At 42.7% G+C, this 24,774-nt stretch overlaps 1 protein-coding gene across 3 annotated transcripts in view; it reads right to left on the reverse strand.

The window, feature by feature from the left end:
• The window catches only part of YEATS2 (YEATS domain containing 2), an 80,861-nt gene that overhangs the window by 26,409 nt on the left and 29,678 nt on the right, over positions 1 to 24,774 (reverse strand). For 2 of the 3 annotated variants that reach the window (XM_080919020.1, XM_080919018.1), the window contains 7 exons: positions 22,229 to 22,277; positions 18,051 to 18,221; positions 14,710 to 14,949; positions 12,559 to 12,714; positions 11,545 to 11,648; positions 9,015 to 9,122; positions 8,529 to 8,711 (listed from right to left, as the gene is read on the reverse strand). In XM_080919020.1, coding sequence (XP_080775146.1) covers positions 8,529 to 8,711; positions 9,015 to 9,122; positions 11,545 to 11,648; positions 12,559 to 12,714; positions 14,710 to 14,949; positions 18,051 to 18,221; positions 22,229 to 22,277 — 1,011 coding nt within the window. The remainder of the gene's footprint in view (positions 1 to 8,528; positions 8,712 to 9,014; positions 9,123 to 11,544; positions 11,649 to 12,558; positions 12,715 to 14,709; positions 14,950 to 18,050; positions 18,222 to 22,228; positions 22,278 to 24,774) is intronic. The other variant, XM_080919019.1, reaches the window with a different exon arrangement.

Genomic DNA, 24,774 nt, shown 5'->3' on the forward strand with positions numbered 1-24,774 from the left:
CATTGGACCATGGTCTTGTCAAACCCTCTGTCACATAAACTACATCTCCAACCTTATTAATAAAAAACTCCAGCACTACGTAAATTGTTATAACTCGTTTCTAAAAGTAAAGTCATGTTCGCTGCAAATTAAGCAGTTTGTTCTAACAGAATAAGCAGAAGAATGTTAAATTAAGAGATGACTCAGGGGGTAAGGCACTTGCCTCATAACCCTAAGAACCTGAGTTTGCTTCCTGGAGCCCATACAGTAGGAAGCAGGGGACTAACTCTAGAGTTGTTCTACACAACTAATGTGCTATGTGTGTGTGCTCATATTCTCCCTCTCTCACACACAAATAATAATTAAAAGAAACAATAATAAATGAGTATTTTTACAAAGTCGCAATATGTGAAGCCACCTGGATTCATTTCTTAATTTTCTGTTTATGTGTAATTTGGTGTCTGTGCATGTGTCTGGACATATGGAGGTCACAGGACAGGAAGACAACTTGTGGGACCTAAGTTCAGTTCTCTCTCCATCATGTGTGTGATAGTTTCTATATGCTTGGCCCAGGGAAGTGGCACTATCTGGAGACATGGCCTTGATGGAGTAGGTGTGTCACAGTGGGTGTGTGTGAGCTTTAAGAACCTAGTCCTAGCTGCCTGGAAGTCAGTGTTCAACTAGCAGCCTTCAGATGAAGATGTAGAACTTTCAGCTCTGCCTGTACCATGCCTGCCTGGATGCTGCCATATTACTGTCTTGATGAATCTGGACTGAACCTCTGAACCCATAAGCCAGCCCCAACTGTTGTCCTTATAAGATTTGTCTTAGTTATGGTGTCTGTTCACAGCAGTAAAACCCTAACTGAGACGATGTGGGTGGTGTCCTAGTTACCCACGGATAACAATGGCCTCTGCTTCCTAAGGCAAAAACAGAATAGCAGCTCTTTCCACCCAGCAGAGGTTTACAAGCAGGGTTATAGGTTGCCAACACATTTGGTCATCTAGAATTCTAACACTTGGGATGTGAAAACAGAATTGGAAGTTGGAGGTCAGCCTGAGCTACATGAGAACCTATCTTAAAAATCAGAGAAAGGACAGATGACCCAGAGGTTGGGAGTGTCTGCTGCTCTTCTAGAGGACCTAAGTTCAGTTCTCAGCACCCACTTTGGGGCAGCTCACAATCACTTCTAACTTTAAGAGATGCGACTCCTTCTTCTGGTCAACAGGTATCTGGCATATACTTACTCAGACACAGTCTCTCTGCCTTTCCATCTCCCTGTCTCTGTCTTTCTGTCCGTCTGTCTGTCCCTCCCCCCCCCTTCAAGAAAATAGGAATGGTAATGGTGAGCACTGTCAAGAGTGGCTGAGCAGTCTAAAGCACCAGAATAATTATCCAGGGAATGGAGCTAGAACACATGCATAAATGGTTAGAGAATGGACCAGGAAGAGTTAAACTGGGATGGGAGCTGTAAGCGTGGGGCAGAGAAAGAACTATGGGGAGGGCAGCAAACACTAAAGGCCTTCTTAAAATGCTCATGGACACGCTACTGTAGAAGCTTCATAAAGAGGCTTAAGGGACTTACCATACAATAGGGGCACAATATCCCAATGAGAGACCTCTTACTAGCTAATCAATCACCCAGTAGAGGTATTGGTTAGCATTTTTGAATTGCTAGCCAATGGGTTCCCACTCCCAAGGCTAGGTGGGCAACACAAACTGGACTTGGTGGTGGCGAGGACAACACCCCACTCTGAAATGGGTGGTGTGGAGGCTTGAAAGAGAAGAGCAGTCACAGACTCACAGATTTGACTACACGGTTCTCACTCAGATTTTACTACCTGTTCTCAGTTGTTAAACTCTTTGGGAGGTGTGGCCTGTGTGTCACTGGGTGTGGGCTTTCTGTCTCAAAAGCCAACTCTATTCCCAGTTAGCTTTCTCTGCCTTACGCTCTCAGCTACCGCTCCAGAGTGCTCCCCACCATGGAGTAACAAACTAAGACGAGGAGTGTGATCATAAAAGGGGTTGACAAGTCTAATGAAATTCTTAAGAACGTAAAGGTTTTGTTTCACGTGCAGACATTTAGCCTCCATCTGTGCGCACACGGCGTGCATGCCTGGTTCCCGAGGAGCCCAGAAGACGGCACTGAATCCGCTGGCACTAGCTGCTTTATGAATGCCTGGAATTAAATGTGGGTCCTCTAGAAGAACAGCAAGTACTCTGACCTGCTGAGTCACCTCTCAGGTCCCCACCCCCACCACACACAAGCGTTTAAAGAGCAGTGGCACCAGCTACAATCTCGGTGCAGATATAGTAGAACCTTGTCCCCAGAAGGGGGACAACAGTCACTCGAATAAAATGAGCAACAGACAAATAAGCTTTGTTTTTTTTTTTTTTTTAAATTTCATTAAAATCTACTAACCCACTTGTTTCTTTTCAAAGACTGTGATATAAAAATACATTTATCATGAGCTTGGGCGTTATGGGTAATGTGAAGACTACAGTCCTCTGAGGTTAAGTACAGAGCAACCAGACAGACTTGTTTTCCTAGTTTAGTTCCAAGTAGGCAGCTGGATAAATTACTTAACTTCCTTGGACTTTAAAATTAGCTTATGCATTGGCAATATTTACGTCACAGAATCATAACATGAGAATAAATTTATAAAATGCCTGGCTAGCATGAACTGATTTCTATCAAGTGAAGAATGGCAATCATGAGGTGCTGTGGAAACAAGAGGAGAGCCAAAGAGCAAACCCTTCTTCTGTTTTGTTCTGCTGCGGTTGTTTAGACAGGGCCTCAATGTGCAGCCCTGGCTGGTCCGGACTTCACTATGTACACCAGGCTGGCCTCTCAGAAGCTCACCTGCCTTTGTTTCTCCAGTGTTGGGACTAGGTGTGTACTACCACGCTGCTCTTAAACCAAAACTTCGGGCCAACAGGATTCTGGGACCATTCTCTCCCCTAACCTGAAACAATAAACCACACCAATATGCAGAGCCAGACAGATGGTCAGCTGAGTTGAGGGGGTGGCCAAAAAGTAGCCCAGGCTAGAAGCCAAGTGAAAACGAAACTCACAAACAAACGATAAGTCTGAGCCGTCTCCGCAAATCATTGCTGGTTGTGTACTTTTTTTATAATATCGAGAAGATAATGGGATAGTGAATCATGGGAGGCTGCCTCTGTCTTAGGTGCCAGTCTACACTCTATAGACTGGGCTGGTTTTATTTCCTACAACATAAAGCACACTGAATGGCAATCTGAAGTCTTAGTCATCTGTTCACTATGTCTTGAGTATTTTAATAATACTTCTAGTATCTTTATCTTAGTTGATTATTAGTTTCCCTTTGGAAACTAAAATCCAGTCACTCCTTGGATTGACGTGGTGATTCACACCCTTAATCCCAGCATGGAGGAGGCAGAGGAAGGAGGATTGCTGGGAGTGTGTGGCCAGTCCAGTCTACACAGTAAGTTCCAGGCTCTTGGTCAGTGCTCTGTCCAAACGGTGTACCCCCTGTAACACTCCAGTTTTCTAGCAATCTAGATAATGTGCGGTGAAAGACTGAAGGCCAGAGTACCCCGTGCGTGGTATTCAAGAGTGAATCGGTAGGAGCCGAGGTTTCATGACACTGGTACTGACAGCCTTGTAAGGAGAGTTGGCTGCCAGGTTTGAAAGTAAACATTACTAAAATAACTATTTATAAAGAAATACTACAAAGAGGCTCCTAAGACTTTGAGCACCGTTAAGAACTATGCAAGGCCAGACATGCAGGTGCAGGCTTTTACTCTCAGTTCTTGACAGTCAGAGGCTGGCTCATCTCTGAACTGGAGGCCCTGGGCGACAACACAGCTCTAGAGCAGCCAAGACTACATAGTAAGACCCTATCTCAAAAACCCAACCAACAGAACAAAAACCAACCAACCAACCAAAAAAAGGATTCTGCACAAACTGAAAATCCACGTACTGGACCTCAATCAATAAAATATCAATTATAAAATTAAGAAAAAAAGAGAAATTCAGGACTAATGAGATTGCTCAGTGGCTAGAGGTGCTTGCCACCAAGCCTGAGAACTTGAGTTCATTCCTTGTGACCTCCAAGGGACATACACAAACACATAAAATAAATGTAATTTTAAAAAGACCCATCTGAATTCAATTACTTAAGCAGAAAGGAATTTGCAGGGAAATTACGTTAACTGGAATTCCCTTTAAACCGTTCTCAGAGGGATGTGAGTGTGTGGTTGTGAGCATGAACCTGTGTGTGGCCATCTGTCAAGCACCTTTTCCTAATGGGTTATCTATCGTACTGGCCCCAGTCAAAAACTTCCATAAAACAAATTCTAATTCATAAAAATCTGGAGAAGGGGATACAGTCAGAGTTTTTGAGTCTTAATATTTAATAGCCACTGCCCTTTTGTGAGACAGGCCTTACTATGTCTCTACTGGTCTGAAATTTGTTATGTAACACAGACGTTTAGAGGATGGGCTCAATGGGTGGCTGGGGAAAGCAAGTTCCGCCCTAATTGGCCTCTAGGCTGCATTCTGTGAATGAACTGCTGTATTTCAACTGGAATTAGTTCCTTGCTAATGTAATTAATGAAATCTTAACTAGAGCAGTCAGAAAAAGGGGAAAATAATGAAAGGGATACAGTAAAAAAGAGACCAAACATCCCATTTATATAAACACCACATTATAAAGACCCTCAAAACACCATATGAGAACTCTTAGATCTGTAAAATACTCTACTCAAAGTAGCAGCTTTTCTGCATAACAAAGCAACCTGCTGAATTTTAGCAAAACAACAAAAACTCCCAAAAGAGGGCTGGAAGCTCATTTACAATAACTTAAAAAAAAAAAAAAATGGAAGCAGGAAGCCTCTACAATGAAAGCTTCAAGACAGAGGAGCTGACTAGCGATGGCTTTAATGCCTAGAGTACATGCTGTTGTTGCAGGAGGCCAAGCTAGGCTCTCAGCAACCAAATATATATATGCGATTCCACCTTTGGGGAACCCAACAAACACTGTATTATTAAGTCATGATACTGCACAAGACCGGGTTCCTCAGTGTCCTACTGAGTCACAAAGGTCCACTCCTCACTGAGGATCGACAGGTAGCAAGAGAGATTTTCTTCCATGGTACAGCCACTGGTGAGATACCCACACTCCTATAGATAATACCTCACCCTAATAAACTTTCTCCTGTACACAATCCTAATGAAACTTAATCAATCACATGAATATACACAGGCATCAACAGGTGCAGAACAAACAAAAAATAGGCAGGTAATGTAATCAAAACATGCATGCATGAAAATATAGTAACAATCCCATTATGTATACTTAATAATATGGTAATAAAAAATTGGGGCTGGATAGATGGCACTGGCTGCTCTTCCAGAGGACCCTTGTTCAATTCCCAGCACCTACATGGTAGTTCAGAACATCTAAAACTCCAGACCCAGAGGACCTGACACCTCCTTCTGACCTAGGTACCAGGTTCACATGTGGCACACAGACATTAAGAAAACTCATACACATTAAAAAAATTAAACAGCCATGTATGTTAGTATACACCTTTGATTCCAGCACTCATGAGACAGAAGTATAGAGATCTCCATAAGCTCGAGGTTAGCCTGGTCTACACAGTGAAACCCTATCTAAGAAAAAAAAGGTTGGCATTAAGTGGGAGTGCCCATCCTTTTGACAGCCAGTGCTGTCAGGGTGCTAACTACCACGCACACAACAAAACCCTCATAGTGTTTGCTGGTCTCTCGTTGATTTTTATTCCGTCCTGAAAGGCAGCCATGTTCCTTCTATGAGACCAACAAGAAGCTCCTAGGATACCAGGTAACCTGGCTGGGTTATAGAAGTAATGAGCACTTAAACTTGAGATTTCTAACAAATGAATGTCCGTGCGCACACCTGCTGGTCACCTTTCTGCCGCTGTACTACACGACCACCTAGTCCTCAGCTCTTGTTCAGTTAAGGGTACCTCTTCACACTTTCACTAGAAACGAAAACCATCAGATTTTTCTGTTGTTCTGAAGTTGTATACAGGGAAAACTCCTGCCCCCAATACCTCCTGATGGGGTAATAAGTGGGAAGGCACTTCAGCAATCCCATGTCACACAGCTCCTCTTCTTGAAGCTGATGCATGTACGCACTACTCAGAAAGACAGTGGTGTCTTTGCTCATGTTGTCCCGCCTCTTCACAGGTCTTCCCTTATCCATGACATCCTTACACAAAACCACCTACTTTCTCTTTAGTTACCAGTAGAGAGAGAATGACCGCTCAGCACTGCTGGGCAAGTGGATTGGCAGGATGTCAAAGGGGTTAAAACTGGAGACTGGCCTATATCAGGTCTGGGTACCAATGGCCCTGAATACGTTAAAAGCTTACACTGGGTCCAGCTAGGCTCAGTCTGTAAAGACAACTGGCACTAAACCCAGTGACCTGAGTTTGATCCCTGGATCCACATGGCAGGAGAGAAATGAGCCCTACATGCCATCCTGTGATTTCTGCCAGCATGTTGTGGCATTCTCCTACCCTAAGTAAATAAAATCGTTTTTTTTTTTTTTTTTTTTTTTTAAGTTGGTAAAGCAATATTTTCTCGTGCCAATGAGATGGCTCAGTGGGTAAAGGTACTTGCTGCCCAGCCTGATCATCTGAGTTTGACCTACATAATAAAGAAAACTTACTCCAGAAACTTGTCCTCTGATTTTCTATCACATGTGTTGTGATACATCTTATTCTTATGCACATAAATAAATGTATAACAAACACAAAGAAAACTGTATCACTATATGAAGTCTGATATACTTTAAATATAGTGTAAGGAGCTAGAGAGATGGCTCAGCAGCTAAGAGCACCCACGTGACAGCTTACAGCGGTTTGTAACTCTAGTCCAAAGGGAATTTGATCCCTTCTGCTGGTCTCTGAGGGTGTACAGACACACACTTAGGTAAAGGACCTACATACATAAAAAAAATTAAGTAAAAGGTTAAAAAAGAGAATGTGTAAGACAAGGCTGAAAAGAAAGTTAAGCACGTGATGTCAGGGGCGACTCAGGGCCACCAACTCTGTTAGGGCAGAGGACTTGCTGGTTAGTCTAGGTTACAATTAACAGTAAAGAGAAAGCTCAGCTGAGCTGCAGAATACTTCTCTAACACGTGAGGCCCGGGCTCACCCTCTGCTGTGACAACAGTACAGTAGTTTCTACAAACAGCAACTGACTCTGGCAGGAGTGACAGGAACACTCACCCGGAGGCCACAGCAGCGTGCGGGACAGTCTAACTGGCCAGGGATTCTGACTCAGTGAGTGGCTTAGGAAAAAGCAGATTCCCAGGCCCTTGAGAAAATACTGGCACAGAAAGTGCGGGACAGATTAGGAATTTCTATGTTTACATTCAGAAGATCAACTGTCTGATTAGATCAGTTTGGAAACCTTACAGATTTAAAAGCAACCTGTAACCCTAAATTTTCACCTCTATGCTTAGAGAGATCTATTTATTTAAACTAACCCAAATTATGTAATACTGTCTTCCATTTTAAAGTATTACTCACTCCTAGACAGGCTGGGCTTTGAAGCTGAAATATAAACATCTACAAAACATTCTCAATAGCTTTAGAACACACCAGCTAAAACACTGAAATAATTTAAGTACATGTTCCAAAGCATGTTTAGATTAGAGACAACAGCAGATAAATCTCACCAGCTCTGGAATGGTTCGTTTGGAGCTGAAAGACAAGTTTCAAGCCTTTTGCCTTTTACGACCTGTCTTGCCATATGCTAGTGTGCCATATGCTCATGTACTTTCCAAGAAGGTTCCTAGCTCCTCAAACTCAGGGCTGCCACATTTATAAGAAGGGGGTGAAAAGCACCTGCCTTTCAGGTAAGTTTGAGAACTACAGTATACACAGGAGCCTGGAGTACGAGCATTTGATAAACTCTATGCAACTGATGCAGAAAACAAATTATACGCTGCTTCACAGAACTCCTTATGTTTATTCTCTGGTAACTCTAAACTATAAATGAAATGAATGAAAGAATCAAATGCCTTGAGTCTAAGATCCTCCTATCTCAAAACAAATGGCACCGCACAGCCTGGACACTGGCGGTGTTCGGTGCAGCACTCTCACCAGAACAGGCCAAACAGTGCTCCCATTCAGATGCAAGTCACAGAAAGCCCAGGAAGCCTGTTACTCTTACTGCTGGAGAGAGGCTGCTTTGTCCTTACACCCCTTACACTGCTCCTGGGTCTTCTGTGTAAACACTCTTGGCTCCTGTCGGGGGTAGACAGTAAGGAACACACGTGCCTAATATCAACTGACTGGGTCTTTTTCAAATGGGCTAACATATACAGGTTAGTATGGGAGCGGCCACTGTAGGGCTAACATATACAGGTTAGTATGGGAGCGGCCACTGTAGGGCTAACATATACAGGTTAGTACGGGAGCGGCCACTGTAAGTCATTTTGGCACCTGACAGCTATGTAGACAAATAACCTTTACATCTTGAACACAATCTCCCATCCCAAACGCATACAAACCTTGGAGGGTGGGATCTTTGGTGACTGAGTCGTCCCTTCTCCAGTACTGATGACCTGTTTTTGAGGGGACACAGCTATCATGTGACCCCCTTTCACAGTCACATACTGAGGGAATGCTGACTGGTTGGCAGCACCTGTTGTGGACACATGAGGAGCTTCTCCAGGTTCCTGTTTGATGATCACCTTGCAACAAACAATGACACCAAATAAGTATGGGGGGGGCAGGAAGGACCTACTATGAATATTTGAATCTAGTTTCTGCGTTGAATATTTGAATCTAGTCTCAGAATGGCTCCATGAAAAATTAAACCACAGCTTTAATAGAGTAGCTCCTTAAGAGCTAGTAAAGGAGCCAACAGTGTATCACTCCATCTCTACTTGTCACTGGTCTCATTAAAGAGTCCTAGGACGTGGACAGCTTAAATAAATGGGAGCCCATCTCAGAACTAAGTGGGAAGACATGGCAAGGCTGTGGCACACACTCACCTTTGTGAACGCTCCAAGTCCTCCAGTGACAGCTTTTGGGCTTTGTACTTTAGGGTGACTACCAATTGGGCAAAGAGGCGGCATAGAAGCAAACAGAGAATCCTCCTGCTGGGTAAGGACAATTATTATACAACAGGCCAGAACAATGACTTCAGATATTCTAGTCAGAGTGCACTTAATACAATAATATTCATATCAGCCACTTAATACAAACCTGACACACACACACACACACACACACACACACACACACACACACACACACACACACAAAACCAAAGACAAAAAAAACACATAATGCTATGGGTCCTCCAAGCTTCTGCACATTCACTGTAACTTCCTTTTTGAAAGGAAATAAAGAATGAGATATGCAATGCCATGTAAGCACCAGTGATAACTCACTGTACAGGAGGCTGACAGAGGAAGACTTAGTTTAAGTCTAGCCTGAAAAACCAGGAAATCAGCTCAGCAAAAGGTTCCCCATCTACCCTGATCAGTGTTACAGTCTGTAAGACAGGGTGTCAGGTAGGCCAGGCTGGTCTCACTGGATTACACACTTACAACCTTACACTTGTTTTATGTGGCAGTAAACCCAAGGCTTTGTGCGCAGTGGGCAATCGCTCTACCAGTGTCGTGGAGCAGTTTGCGGGAGACAGAGATGCTCCCTCTCCCGGGGAAGCTCCGTAAGATACAAGGTAAACAACTCAAAATCGCTGAGCAGATCCACTAGGACAGAAAAGAGTAAGCGACAGACAGTTCAGAGTCCCTCTCAGACAAGGCAGGTTGCATGCCCAGCGGTCACTAGGTAAGGACACTCTACCCTGAGCTGCCTGCAGGCCGAGCAGTGCGTTCCTGGTTTCCTAGCTTCTGTGAATTAACACCCATCCCGATGTAAAGCACCTCAGTGAGACTCACTGCTTTACCATGTGGACTCTGGCCTGGCACTGGCTCCCTATCTGGGGTAAGTAGATAAGAGCATTGCATCTCCCCAGAAAGTCTTGTCACAGAACACCAACCGATCTATTGGTCCATTCCTAACATTTGGTTCTTTACTGGTTCATATGTCTAATCTGATGGTAAAGGATAGAGATTGTATTTAGCTTTATATTCTAAAGCACAGGCACTAAATAAATCATTCTAACCAATAACAGTGGTGTTTTAGTGTTTCCTTCTTATCTACTCTCAGCTTGCCTTGAAAAATTCACTCAATATCTGGAATACAAATATATGTAAAATGAGTTTTACATTTAAAAAATAAATTATTCAAAGAAAGAATAAGGAGAAGAAAACAATGTTACAAGCAAAGGTAATCCTAGGTCTTAGGAGGTTGAAGCAGGAAGGGTCTGAGTTCAAGTGTAGACTATACAGTGAAAGGTTTCCACAAAACAAACAAACAAACACGAAGAAACTGAGGTGGAAATAGGAAATGGAAAGCAACAAGTAGTGAGATAAATCCACTACAAAAGACAAAAGCCAGGTCTAGAGATAACGTGCTGTCAATAAACTTTAAGGGAAAGAATTAAAGTTACGACTACTTGTCTATGCAACAAAATGTCAGCAACAAATATTAAGAAATAGGGGCTGGAGAGATGACTCAGTGGTTAAGAGCACTGACTGCTCTTCCAGAGGTCCTGAGTTCAAATCCCAGCAACCACATGGTGGCTCACAACCATCTGTAATGGGATCTGATGCCCTCTTCTGGTGTGTCTGAAGGGAGGGGCAGTATACTCACACAAAATAAAAAATAAATAAATAAATCTTAAAAAAAAAAAAAAGATAGAAGTAATTTTGATCTGAAAACTGTCCGTGATCGCTGTCAACTAAGTAAGAGAAATTGAATGCTGGGTTGGACACACACTAAAGAGATCTACATTCTCAGAGCCACTCAGACAGGAATCTGCATCAGAAAGCTTCCACTTAAAACAGCCATCTTGAGTGAACAGGAGCCAATCAGGGAAGTTTTTGCCAAATACCGAGCAGCTTTTCATCAGTATGTGAAGTCAGATAGGTCATCGTATGAAAAGGTCATATCTCGAACTACTCTCTGCTTTGAAGAGGTTAAGAATTACTTTTGAATTAACAAGGCTTATGTGTGCAAAGAGGACAAGGTTGCTCCTGTACCAGCAGAAAACATGCTGCCAGACAAAATTTTTCTATAGAGAATGTGTGTGTGTGTCTGTGCGTCTGCACATGTGTGTGCAGTGCCTACAAAGGTTGGAAGTGGCATCGGGTATTTTGAAGCTGAAGTTGCAGGTGGCTGTGAGCAGCAAGCACTCTGAACAGCTGAGCCATTTCTCCAGCTTCTAAAGGAGTATTTTTAATAAAGCTGGACCCTCTACAAAGTAAGTAGAACTGCCTCTTCCCCATACTGAGCTTTCAAATTAATCCTGTAATCACTTGATAGATGTGCTGAGAACTGTCTTCTACAGCAGGAAGAAAGTGAGTAAGGAAATGATCTTCAACATGGAACGCTGCTGTTGGCAGCACCCCTGCTGGGCTTATGCAGTGTAATAAAGCAGGGAGAGCTTACCTTCACCGTAGATGTTAGGAAACTACTTCCATGAATTTTAGGAATAGGGGACCCTGTTCCTTGGGAAGCCTGAGAGGCCACTGGGAGCTTGCTTGTAGGACTTCCTGATAGGCAAGACAGATATAAAACTTATGTATCAACAAAATAAAGGTACAAGATGTAATTTTAAATCATTTCCCCCCATTCTTTGTTTCCAGTTATTTACCGTTCATTTCTAAAGGTTGAAAGTTCAAAGCCCTAAAATGCTAAGCACACACAGACACACACATTCTACTGAATACCAACTTCTACTGCACCTGTTTCCAAGCTGCCCATGTTATCCCACAGCCATATGATGGCTTTCAAGGGCTGATAAAAATAACTTAACACACCTACCAAACTTGCCTCTTCAGAGTTATGTGTGTGGCTGATTCCAAAAACTAATATATAGCCACAAAGACAGCTCAGCATACCTAAATATGCTGGAAGCAGTTCAAATGATTTCTACATGTAAACCACTCTAAAACTGCTAAGCTACCAAAAAAGAAAAAACAAACAAACAGAAACACCTATATGGAAAAAGAGTTTTTTTTTCTCCGTGTGGGGTGGGAAGCCCACTATCTACAACAATGTGCAGAGGGAACAACCTCATTATTTTAAGATCCTTCATTTCGTTTGATCTCTCTTTTCACTGTTCCCTTAACAAGGAAGATTACACCAAGGAGCATCTGTATAATAATGAGTTAATGAAGGAAATGGATACCATGTTAGTAAAAGCATATTAAAAACCAAGACCGAAACTAGAAACCCTGAAAGGCACTGTGCAGCTGTGCTGAAGTAACGGGCCGGCACAGAGAGTGCAGACAGGATTCTAATACCTGAACACTGAACTTTCACCCACAGAGAGTCTTCCTTAGACAAGCAGAATGGGGCTCCATTTATACACTTACGTACTATAGACGGAGAGCTCACGCTAGGATTTTATCATTGATAACGATCCAACGCTCCGACGGCATAAGCAGTGCGTATACATACCTGTACTTGGAGTGGAGGCTCCGCCAACCTGCCCAGGCTTATCCACAGCATGAGGGTTGCCGATGGCAGAGCTGGCCGTGCCTTGCTTCAAATGAACTGGAGTGGAAGTTGGTGTGCGAGGCAGAGGTGATGGACTTGGGGTTGATATTGGAGAACCTTTGTTAATTAAAGGAGAGAAACACAATAAACACAGACTGTGAGTAGGAAGATGCCAAAGACAAAGGTAATTAACCAGAAGAGGGAACAGGCCAGGTAGTTCAGTTTACACTGTGTGCTTGGATAACCAGGATCATTTCATGACCAGGATCAGCAATTAAGCAACGAACTAGAAACAGATTCTGGGGCTGGAGACATGGCTCCGTACTTAAGAATTCGTGACTTGTTGCTCACCCTGAGGACTTGGGTGTTCAATTCCCAGCACCCACATGGCAACCCACACTTGTCTGCAGTTTCAGTTCCAGGGGATCTAAAGCCTTCTCCTGGTCTCCATGGGCACTGCTAATATGGTTCCTAGACATACGTATAGGCAAAACACTCCTACACATAAAAATTTTAAAGGAAAAAGTTAAAAATAAGAAACAATTCTGAGACCAGTGGCAAAGGCAGGCAGATCTATTTGAGCTTAAAGCTAGCTTGCTCTACATGCCAAGTTCCAGGACAGTTAGAGATACATAACGAGACTGTCTCAAAAAAATGTATGTTCTCTGGGCCCGCCCTTAGCCCCTACTGAAAGTAAGCCTGCACTTGAACAAGACCCCTGGCGTGCACAGTAGGTGTGACGTAGGCCAGTGTGGCGTGTGCTTTTAGTCCCAGTGCTCAGCACTCGGGTTTTTGAGTTGGAGGAAAGAAATCTTTGCATTCTCTTTTGGTGTCACTGACCAAAAAACCAGCCCAGACTGGAATTCTTTTCTTTTAGTCTTCCACGGTCTCTGTATGTTGTATGACTCTGGATCTGTCCCTGTGTGTCTGCCCCTAACGAAGGCTCCTTTCTCTCTTTGAATAGCACAGAATGCATCGCGTGGGAAAGAAATGAGGATGCTTATATAAATCTGTAAGTCACCAACTGAGATACCAACAAGCAAGGTTCAGATCTTCTGCTCAGCATTCATGGTGCACATCCATTTTACGGGATTGCTTTTAGCCAGTATCTTGTTTTGGGCAAATGGTCATAACAACATTCACACAAACACACATATAACCACACATAAACTGGGTGAGAGGCATGAAGAACACATGATTTAAGATTATTACAGTTACATGCCAGGCAGTGGTGGCACACATCTTTAAAACCAGCACTCAGGAGGCAGAGGCAGACCAGATCTCTGTGAATTTGAGGCCAGCCTGGTCTACAGAGCAAGTTCCAGGACAGCCAGGGCCACACAGAGAAACCCTGTCTTGAAAAAAGAAATTACCGAACTAAATAAATGATTGCAGTTACACATTAGCTTACACTATGAAATCTCAACAATATGGCTAAAATTTATACAGAGGGGTTGGAGACAAGGCTCAGCAATTAAGAACACTGGGGGCTCTTACAGAGGACACAGATTCAATTCCCAGCACCCATGTGGTGGTTCACAATGACCTGCAACTTCAATCCCAAGGAATAAGATTCTTCTCCTGACCTCCACACACGACACACAAACATGCAGGCAGCTAAAACATCGATACATATGAAATAAAATTATAAAGAACTGTTTCCCCGCTTAGACGCTTTCCACTGTCCCTTCCTGCCTTCCCTGAAGCACAGCCTACATAAGTATGTTCCCATTAGTCCTTCGGTTAGCATAAATGTGAAACTGTCACAGGATAAAGGCCCTCAGCAAAAAGGACTATTCATAAGATCAACAATTTTCTAGCAACGGTTAGAGAAAAATAAAAGACAATTCAATTCCACACCAACTCAACCCTTAGAAAGACCTGTTTCTCTCCAAACTCAACTCTAATCTTAAAATACAGCAGAACTTCACATTTACCAGGAAACAACTAGAATGAATACCTTGGGCCTCATTTCTTCACCCTATTCAGAAATGCTTTTTATATAAATGACTTGCACTGTTTTGAGTTCCTGGCCAGCCTGTGCTACACAGTCATTTCCAGGCCAATTTGATAGTCTGGTATTTTCCCAACGAGTCGGCACGCTCTGCATACCTGAGACAATCTTACAGCTCATGGTGATGGGCTGAAAGGACTTGCCAGGGGACTCGGGAGTAGGCACCTGACTTTGGGGCACAATTTTGCAGCTCGATGCGATGGGCTGGAAGGCGGAATTGCCATGTGAGCTGAAGGTGACCTTCTGTGCTGTTGTCACCTTAGTGGGAGTTCTTTCCAATGAAGATGGTAAAGAATAAAATGTACCATGTCTCTCAGCTTCAGCGCTGTCTGGGAACCCTGTTTGAAATGGAATGACAGATGATAAAGTCAATTACTCTGAAACACCTTCCAGCTATGGGAAATAAAACTTTTACCACATTATTCAATATTAGCTCAAAATCCACTTAAAACAATCGTTGGCATAAAATAAATATCAATTAGCTCTTAGATATTTTTGGTAGAAAATAAAACTGTGCTTAGACTCCTAACTTAGGTAAAGCAATCAGGGATATGATAGTTGAGCTTATTCGTCAACCTGACTAAGGTCACTAAGACACACCGGTGTATTTGTGGGAATTTCCAGAAGCTTAACAGAGAAGCGGGGTCCCACTCTGAATGTGAGTGGTAGCATTTCCCTGGTCCGTGACAAGTTCCAGGAACACGAACTTGAACATGTGGGTATAGGCCTTTGGGGCTAGCGTTTAGGAAGAATGAGAAAGAGTTTGGATCTGTGGCTAGGATGCTGTCTGTGACCAGAGTCTAACATAAAGGCTGTTCTGGTGGGACTACAGAGGATCAGAGTGCTGACAGGCATAAAGACTGTGTTCACGGTGGCTGTAGAGGGGACTAAGGGTTCTGCTGAGAACTGACTAGACGCTGCTTTGTGCTATACTCTGGTAAGCTAACACACACCAAAACTGAAACAAACCACTACCAACACGTGAGGCTAAATTTAAACTCTAGACTAAGTCCACTGGCAGAGGAAAACGTGAGGTAGTGCAACAGTCAGGCTGTCCCGAGTGTTACTCAGTGTGTGTGCACAATGAGAAATCAAAGTCACAAAGTGTAAGCTTGGTGATTTAAAGGGCACAAACTCAGTAAACAGAACAGGTGCTTTCAAAGCAGCAGCCACTGTAAAGGAGGCTAACACCATAGAATAACCTCATACTTGCATCTGGATGACAGGAATATAGCTTAGAATATGGGACTCCGCAAGTGGAGGGCTAAAGAAGCAAACTCATTGCAAAACCTGAAAAGACAAAGCCTGCAGAAGTCCTGTTCAAGGCCACACAGGCTGTGGAGCCATGGGACAAAGGTGTCAGGTTGCATCTCAAACTGGCAGCAAAGCCAGGCAGATGGTGCTGATTTTACAAGCAAGCAAACTCCAAAAGGTACAGGTGCTAGAAACAGGACATAGGACATGGATGGGACTCAGGGCTGTTGGAGCTCAGGTGACAGGGATGGAACTACAGGATTTGGTACTTACTCTGGTTCAGTATTTCTTTGCTAAGTCTTCATTCTTTCAGTTTGGAATGAGAGTTCACTCTATACCACTGTATACTTGAAGTACATGGAACTTCTCCTTTGATTTTACAGGGTACAGTTAAGAGACCGCTTTGAGTCTTAGAAGAGACTTTGAATTTGAGCTTCTGAGCAATGTTAAAACTGTTAATTTTGCTCATTTATTAGGCTAGAGAGATGTCTCAATGGTCAAGAGCACTTGCCTCTCTTGCAGAGGACCAAAGTTTGAGTCAATACCCACACTGGGCAGCTCACAACTGCTGTTAACTCTAGCTTCAAGAAGTCTGACACTCTTTTGGCCTTAGTGGGCTCCTGTACACCTACAGCACACACAGAGTGATATACATACATCAAAATAAATCTAAAAACTCACAGCACTCGGAAGGCAGAGGCAGGCAGATCTCTGTGAGTTCGAGGCCAGCCTGGTTGACTGAGGAAGTTCCAGGACAGTTAGGGCTGCACAAAGAAACCTTGTTTCAAAAACCCAAAATGAATTACTACAAAAGAAAAAAATATATATATACTTTGGAGGCTCGTGAGGACCCCTGCATTTTTATTCTGAGATGAATATAAGCCTTTCAGGGATATATGGTAAGGGTTCAACAATAATGTTGGAGCTGGAGAGACGGTTTATCAGGTAAGAGCACTTTTCTCTTGACAACCCCGAGTCAGTACCCAGCACTCACATCATGGATCACAAACATCTACAACTTCAGTTCCAGGGGGTCTGATCTCCATGAGAACCAAACATACACATGATGCACATACATAAACCAAATACTCACACATATCAAAAAAAAAATCTAAGATCAATGCATTTGCAAGTCAAGGTGACAGACAGTGGACTTCTGATTCTTGATTCTCATTGTCAACTAGATTTGGAGTCACTAGGACAAATACCTCTGAGGGAGTCTTTGAAGGAGTTTTCAGACAGGGTGTGTGTGTGTGTGTGTGTGTGTGTGTGTGTGTGTGTGTGTGTATGTGTATTGATGCAGGTGCCTTCTTCAGTTGCCCACCAATTTGTCTACACTGGCTGGCCAGTGAGCTCCAAGAGCCTCCTGTCTCAGGACCCCCAAAGAAGGGTTACAGATGTATACTGCTTCATGTAGCTTTTATAGTGACTGAGCATCTGAATCCAGGTCCTCATGCTTGCATGTAAAGCCCCTTACAGCTGAGCAAGTGTTTCTGCCCTCCTCAGGTTTACCTAAGCAGGTTACTAGTCCCAGGCTTACCTGGAAATTAACTGATAAAAAAACTTAAAACATTAACACATTTATATTATTGAATGATAAAATATCATAAATACAATAAAATGTTGATGTTGAATGGAATGTTACTTTTCCCCCCAAAAGACTAAATACAGAACCAGAACCAGAAAGTTGTCAGTGATGTAGGGGCTGGAGATGGCTCTGCTTTAAGAGCACTGGCTGAGTGCCCCTAGGGGGTCTCCCAGAAGCTGAGACACTCAGAGTACCTGAGACTGACTCTCAGCAGCCACAAGGTGGCCCACAACCATCTGGAATTCCAGCTCTAGGGGATCTGACGCCCTCTTCTGGTTGCTGTGAGCACTGGGTGTGTACGTGGGGAATAGACATACATACATACAACCAAACCACAGGCACATTAAACAAAAACAAAATGTTTAAAATGATAAAAATTCAATGATTATTATGACCATTCATCCTTCTAAAATGTAGAAATTTGTAAAAAACTTATTACCAAGAAGAGCATAAGTTTAGCTATTTTCATAGTAGAACTGAATGCCCGTTTATGAAAACAAGTTTTCATTTATTTCGAGCTGCTAAAAGCAGAAGTCAGATATTCACACATGAGAAAAATGCCCAGAGTGATCCTCTCAACAAAGAGGACAGCATTACCTTCTCCCCCAGGGGCAGCGGATGCTGGCTCGGGGGACCGCGCCACCGGTGAGGCCTTCACTGGGGCTGGGATCGTCAAGGTTGGAGGAGGGGCATCAGAGATGTCTGATTCCGAGGACTGAGGGTAAACATAGTCTTCACCGAGCGAGTGCCGATGAAGCTCAACATCCACTACCTACGGTTGTGGAACAAATGGGGCCGTGAGTCCTTCAGTGTGACGCTCAGGTTCTCATGTTCTGACAAATGGGGCCGTGAGTCCTTCAGTGTGACGCTCAGGTTCTCATGTTCTGCCCACATTTCTACAGACTTACCACACAGACACCTCAGTGCCCGTCTTTCCATTTATTGCTTCTATTGCTTAGAACATCCTTCCTGCCCCATGGCCACCTTCCTACCAGGACATCTGAAGCGTCACCCTCTCGGAAAGACTTTCCCTGTCCACCGTGACTTAATGTAAGCTCCCCGTTCACCGGCCAGTCTTCCTCACTGCACTTATTTGTAGCTGAAACTGAAATTGTCTGATTCGCTTTTGTGTTTAGTGTTGTCTGTGCTGGCTACTTTTTGCTAACTTAATATAAGCTGGGGTCACCTGGGAAGAGGAACCTCAACTGGGAAAGTCTGTGGAACATCTTCTGGATCCTTAACTGACGTCAAAGGGCTCAGCCCACTATAGGAGGTGCTGCCCCTGGGCTGGAAGTTCTAAGTAGTCCCAGGAAATAGGCTGAGCACCAGGAAGGACACAGTTGGAAACACTATGCCTCCCTGGTTCCTCCTTAAGTTCCCGATTCCCAGTTTTGCTTGCGCTCCTGCTCTAACTTTCTTCAGCAATGAGCTGTGACAGTGGTCCTTAACCTGTGGCTGCAACCGTACGGTGAGTCAAGTGACCCTTTCACAGGGGTTGCAAAGCCATCTTAATAGCAGATGTTTACATTATGATTCACAACAGTAGCAAAAATAGTCATGCAGTATCGATGAAAATAATTTTATGGTTGGAAGCACCACAACGTGAGGAGCTACATTAGAGGGTTGCAGCAGGAAGGTTGAGAACCACTGAACTATGACGTGGGAACTGTTAGATAAAGTAAGTCCTTCCTCTCCAAGTTGCTCTGTCATGGCCTTTAACATAGCAAGAGACTGAGTCACTATCCTTATGCTCAACAACATCTAGAGTAACTCTTCAAGAGTAAAAATTATCTTAGTCATCTCTTTAATCCTATTATCTGACCAGTGAAAGCATACTGAAGGTACTTAATATCTTCTGATATCATAAACTGGACATTTAGCTAGCTGATGATTATAATGCTGACTACAGATATACCATAAATACAAAGCACAAGGGTAGAGAATACAACTGGAGGCCTTACATTTTCTGAGTTCCAAAACTTATTACAAAGCATTAGTCATTAAACAGTATTTGAAACAATAAAACAGACACCTGGATCAACAGAATAAATTACAGGCATACCAAGTTATCTTTAACAGAAGTGTCAATCACTCTGAAATAAAAAGGCTGGTCCTTTCAGTCAGTGGAGCAAGGAGACTGGGCAACCACTTACCAATGAAACTGGAACTTGCAGTGTGACAAAGTTAACTAAAGACCTACACATCAGAGCTCAAAATGGGCCAAGAGAATGGCTCAGTGGGTAAAGGTCTTGCCACCAAAACTAATGAGCTGAGTTCCATTCTCAGAACCCAGAGTGGAAGGAGAGGACCAAGTCCTAGAAGTGGTCCCCTGGCTGCCACACACAAGCCCTGTGCTAAAGCAGGAAGCTCTCAGAGGAAAACCCAGGGACCTCGACCCTGACTCAGCATTTAGCTCAGTAAAAGCACAGGTAAAAATCCCACAACCTGGGGGGAATGAGAGCAGGATGGGGGAAGGGAGGGGATGACATTTCAAATGTAAATACAGAGAGTATCTAATTAAAAGAAAGAAAGAAAGAAAGAAAGAAAGAAAGAAAGAAAGAAAGAAAGAAAGAAAGAAAGAAAAATTCTACAACCAAGGATGAATAAGACTCTGATTTTTGAGGCTGGAGAGATGGTTCAGCAGTTTAAGAGCACTGATTACTCTTCCAGAAGATCTGGGTTTAATTCCTACCATCCACATAGCAGCTCACAACCATCTGTAACTAACTCGAATCGTAAGGCAAAAAAAAGTATTTTCTGACCTCCTCAGGCACTGGGTAGGAATGTGATATGTACGGATATGTGCAGGTAAAATACTCATACATATAAAATAATAAATCCCTTTTAAAAATTAAGACAGTAGGGTTTTTTTCCTTTTATTTTCTTTTCTAATTTATTCAGTTGTGTGCATGTGGAAGGCAGAGAGCAACCTGCAAATGTTAGTCCTCCCCTAGCTCCATGTGTTCTAGTCTAGGGGCAGCATTTCTAACCTCCTAAGCCATCTGAGAGACTCAGAATGGGACATTTTCCTGCACACATGAACACAGATGCTCATGCACATACACAGCTGCTCTGGTCATGGCCTTTAGCACAGCAGTGGAACAGAGACTAAGTCATTATCCTGGGCAAAGGATTTGAACAGACATTTCTTGCAAAAAAAAAAAAAAATACTAACAAGCCCATAAAAATAATGCTTGATACTGCTAATAATTTTAAAATGCCAACTACTTTACAACTATAATAGTAACTACCTATTAATTAAAAGCAGAAAAATAGCAAGTATTAATAAGGATGTGGACAATCTAGACCCCATACTTGTGGAGGCAATATAAAATTCCATAGTAAGATGCTATAGGAAATACTATAGCGCTCACTCAAAATACTGAAAACAGCATTATCATAAGACACTCTCACTTCTGGGAAACCAGATAGTATATGTAAGCCCCTATTCACATCGCCATTATTACAGCAACCAAAAGCAGATTCCACCAAGTGTTCACAAACACATGAAAAACAAGCAAAATGTGCACATACAAACAGTAAAATTTAGTCTGAAAGGGAGGGCAGGAGATGACCCACTGGCTAGGAGTGCTTACTGCTCTTGCAGATCACTGGATCTCTCTCAAACGTTAGTTAACAATTTTGAGTTGTTCCAAGGGATCTGATGCCTTCTTCATACATGTGGTGCACATACATGAAGGCAAAACATTCACATATATAAATACAAATTTAAAAGGCTTAAGGAGCTGGAAAGATGGCTCAGTGGTTAACACAGGTATTACTCTTCCAGAGTTAACTCCCAGGACCCACGTCAGGTGGCTCACAACCACCTATAACTCCAGCTTCAGAGGACTGAATCTTCTGGCCTCTGTGGGAACCCATACACACACGGCACATATTCAGATACAAACATATACAAGATTAAAAGGAAAGTAAATCTTAAAATAAAAAGCTTCTGTTGCTCTTGCATAGGACCTTTCTTCAGGTCCCAGCACCCACATGGTGGCTCAAAGTATCTTTAATTTTAGTTCTAGGGGATCCAACACCCTCAACCTGGCCCCAAGGCTAACTAGGCACACATGTCATTGATATATGCATGCAGATAGAATGCTCATACAAATAAAAAATATAAATCTTAAAAGGGGGGGATAAATTCTAATGCCTTTATACAACATGGCCAAAGCCTGAAGATACTGCATGCCCCACAAGAAGGTAGTTAAAGGAAGCCAAACGCTCCATGAATCCGATCACGTAAAGAGGGCAAGCTCACAGGACAGAAAGGTAAGTGGCAGTGGTAACTTCGTAGGTATAAAGTTATAAGATGAGAAAAGCTCAGGATGGCTGAGCTGACATCACTGTGAACATATTTCACAACACTGACTTACATGTTGGAAATGGTTCAAATCCTAAAATTTTTGTCACATTTTAAACAACAATTAGAAAAAAAAAGAAGGAAGAGAGAGAAAGAGAAAAATACACTGGGAGGGGTGGCTGAAAAAAAATCAACTCCAAAAAAAAAAAAAAAAATAAAGTCAGCTTGGGTGGTTACAAGTCCTAGCACTCAAAAGGCTGGGGTAGAAAGTTTAGATTTGAGGTGAGCCTAGGCTATGGGGTGTGACCCTGTATTATACATGTGAACTGGGCACAGCGTACACATATGCTCCTCCACACACATACACACGCATGCATGTACACACACACACGCGCCCCCCCCCCACGCACACTCACTCAAAATAGCACAACACCTTCCCCCAGACAGGGCTGAGCAATGGTACCTACCGTCTCTGCACCCAGGGTCTGTAAGCCAGTGTAGGTTCTATCCAGCTATTCAAAGATAAAGGGGAAATATTAGACTTCACTCTGAACATGAGCATCTAACACCAGTTCACTGCAAGGCGATCCCCAGTACTACAGGGAAAATCTGAGTAAATCCAAAATTTAATCAAAAACCTACTCTAAGGACAATCTGAAAATGAGGCTTCACACAGGTTTTCCACAGCCTTAAATATAACCACAAACCAAAAGAGAATGCTTCACTAAATCACATCAGACCAATTTGCACAGTATTAGGTAGCACTGAGAGGAGTTAATAGTTGTATGAAAATATTTCAAATGGCAGGCTACAGAAATACACATGCAATGCTAGGATGCAATTACATATAATGTGTAGTTACAAAGCAAGACTGGAAAGTTATGAATGAGAATTTAAGAGGAACGGCTAACATTAAATACCCGAATACATTAGTACCACAAATTTATTTTTAAGGCAATGAAAACTGAGGGAATGAAACTAACAAGAGTTTACAATTACATTAAAATTCTTACTACTATAGCATCTCAACTTATATCCCATGATAAAAATAGTAATTTTGATAGCTTATCAGTACAAACACTGTACAGTAAGACTAAAAAGAAAAACAGTAAATTGGGCAGAGAAACAAAAATACACAAGACTACGTGAATCTGGGTAGAACAGTACGCATGGGCTTTAAGGGCCTAAGACTGCGAAGCAGGGAAGCTGTGCAGTAGCTCACACAGGCCAGACCCCTCAGCCCACCATACTCTGGTGCTCTGAAGTTTAATAGTAGCACAGATTTCAGATGTGGCTTCAGCGAGACACAGGGAAACAAGCTTATTAGAAGAGTCACCAATGCCCTGGACAAAGACAGTGGCATGGGAGGTTGTTCTGGCAGTTCAAGGCCACACGCTGACAGCATGGTTGGGGCACTAGAAGGAGGAAATCAGGACCTATATGGTAGAAGTGACAGTCTCTTCTGTATCCTCCTGAGGATGGGGGAAGTCTGTCCCCTAAAGATGGAAGTAAGTGTCTCTATAAAAAACCTAACAGGTGAGAACTATGTAAACAGGCGCCTTACTTGATGAACTAGGGCAGGTGCACTGCCATATAAGATGGCATATGCAGTGAGCAAAGAAAGCAGAACCAGGGCTGGAGAACTGGCTCAACGGTTAAGATTACTGAACTCTTGTAGAGACTTGGGTTCTGTTCCCCACACCACATGGCAGCTTGCAACTCTGTTACTCCAGTTTCAGGAGATCTCATGCCTTTTCTGATCTCTGTGGACACTAGGCAAACATGTCATGCACATACATACATGTAGGTAAAACACTCATATGTAAAAAATAAACGTACATTGGTTTTTAAAACCCAAAAACCATTCAAGACCTTCCTGCAAGAAACAGTGTCTGCCCTTCTGGTCAAAGCCCCCCCCACCAAGCTCTTTAAAGATTCTTCCCGTCCCCTCTAATCTCAGGGAGACATCAACAGGGGAACAAACAGTGTTTGCTGTCCATCATCCACAGGAGGATCTTGGGACTGAAACAGGTACATTTGTACAACAGAGAAACGAGGGCGAACACAAATGATAATCAAATTATCAAATGATAATCACAAAAGAAGGGTGATTTGGGGAAAGCACACTGTTAGAATTAAATTGTAACTGCATATAATATTACTACAAAGAATCAAGAATAACTTTGAGAATGATGGTCTTCCAATGATAATATTTACATGTATTTATTATGTTTGTAAAAGTAAATTTAAAAACAAACACAAAGCACAAAGCAAACAAAAAGGAGCAGAAAAACTGGCCATAATATTATTATTACAATTAATTCATCGTTTTGAAATTATTTGTTTTAACCTTTAAAAATTCACGGATCATTTTTCTATATGTGGTACTGAGAATTTCTTGCACATACTAGTCAAGTGCTCGACCATTCCTATGCTACATCAGGACTCTAGGAACTTTTATTTTTTCTTAGTCTGGGGATGGAGCCTGGCATCGTTCTCACTGAACAGACCTGTCCATGCTCAGATTCTCCTGCACTCAGTGCCAATACTGTGCCTTCACGCACTACAGCAGTAGTCACGTTTCTACATATATAGTTGTAAAGAACGTATTAATAGATATGAATTATAACGGCTCCAAACCAACTACATGGGTAGTATAGGACCAATGAAGGGTCTCCATTTAAACTATTACACATAAAGCATTATTGCCAACATGTCCACTCACCTTAGTCTTTATGTATGTATTTTGTGTGATGCTTGTACATGCAGTGTTAGGGACTGAACAACACAAAGTACCTGACTTCCATACTAAAAAATTAAATAAAAGAGAAAGGCTGGAGTAACAGGGTCTCAAGCCACATATTAATGATGTGTTTGATAGAATGGACTCTTCTTTACCTGAAGTTAGTTCAACCTTTAAAGAGCATACAGTGTCAAGCAGCTGCAGCCGTGAGCATCACGTGCTCAAAGGATTGCCCTGCCTCCACCGTCTGAAGCCACGGTCCTGGG

This window comes from Micromys minutus (assembly GCF_963924665.1).
Source record: "Micromys minutus genome assembly, chromosome: 7".
Taxonomy (NCBI): Eukaryota; Metazoa; Chordata; class Mammalia; order Rodentia; family Muridae; genus Micromys; species Micromys minutus.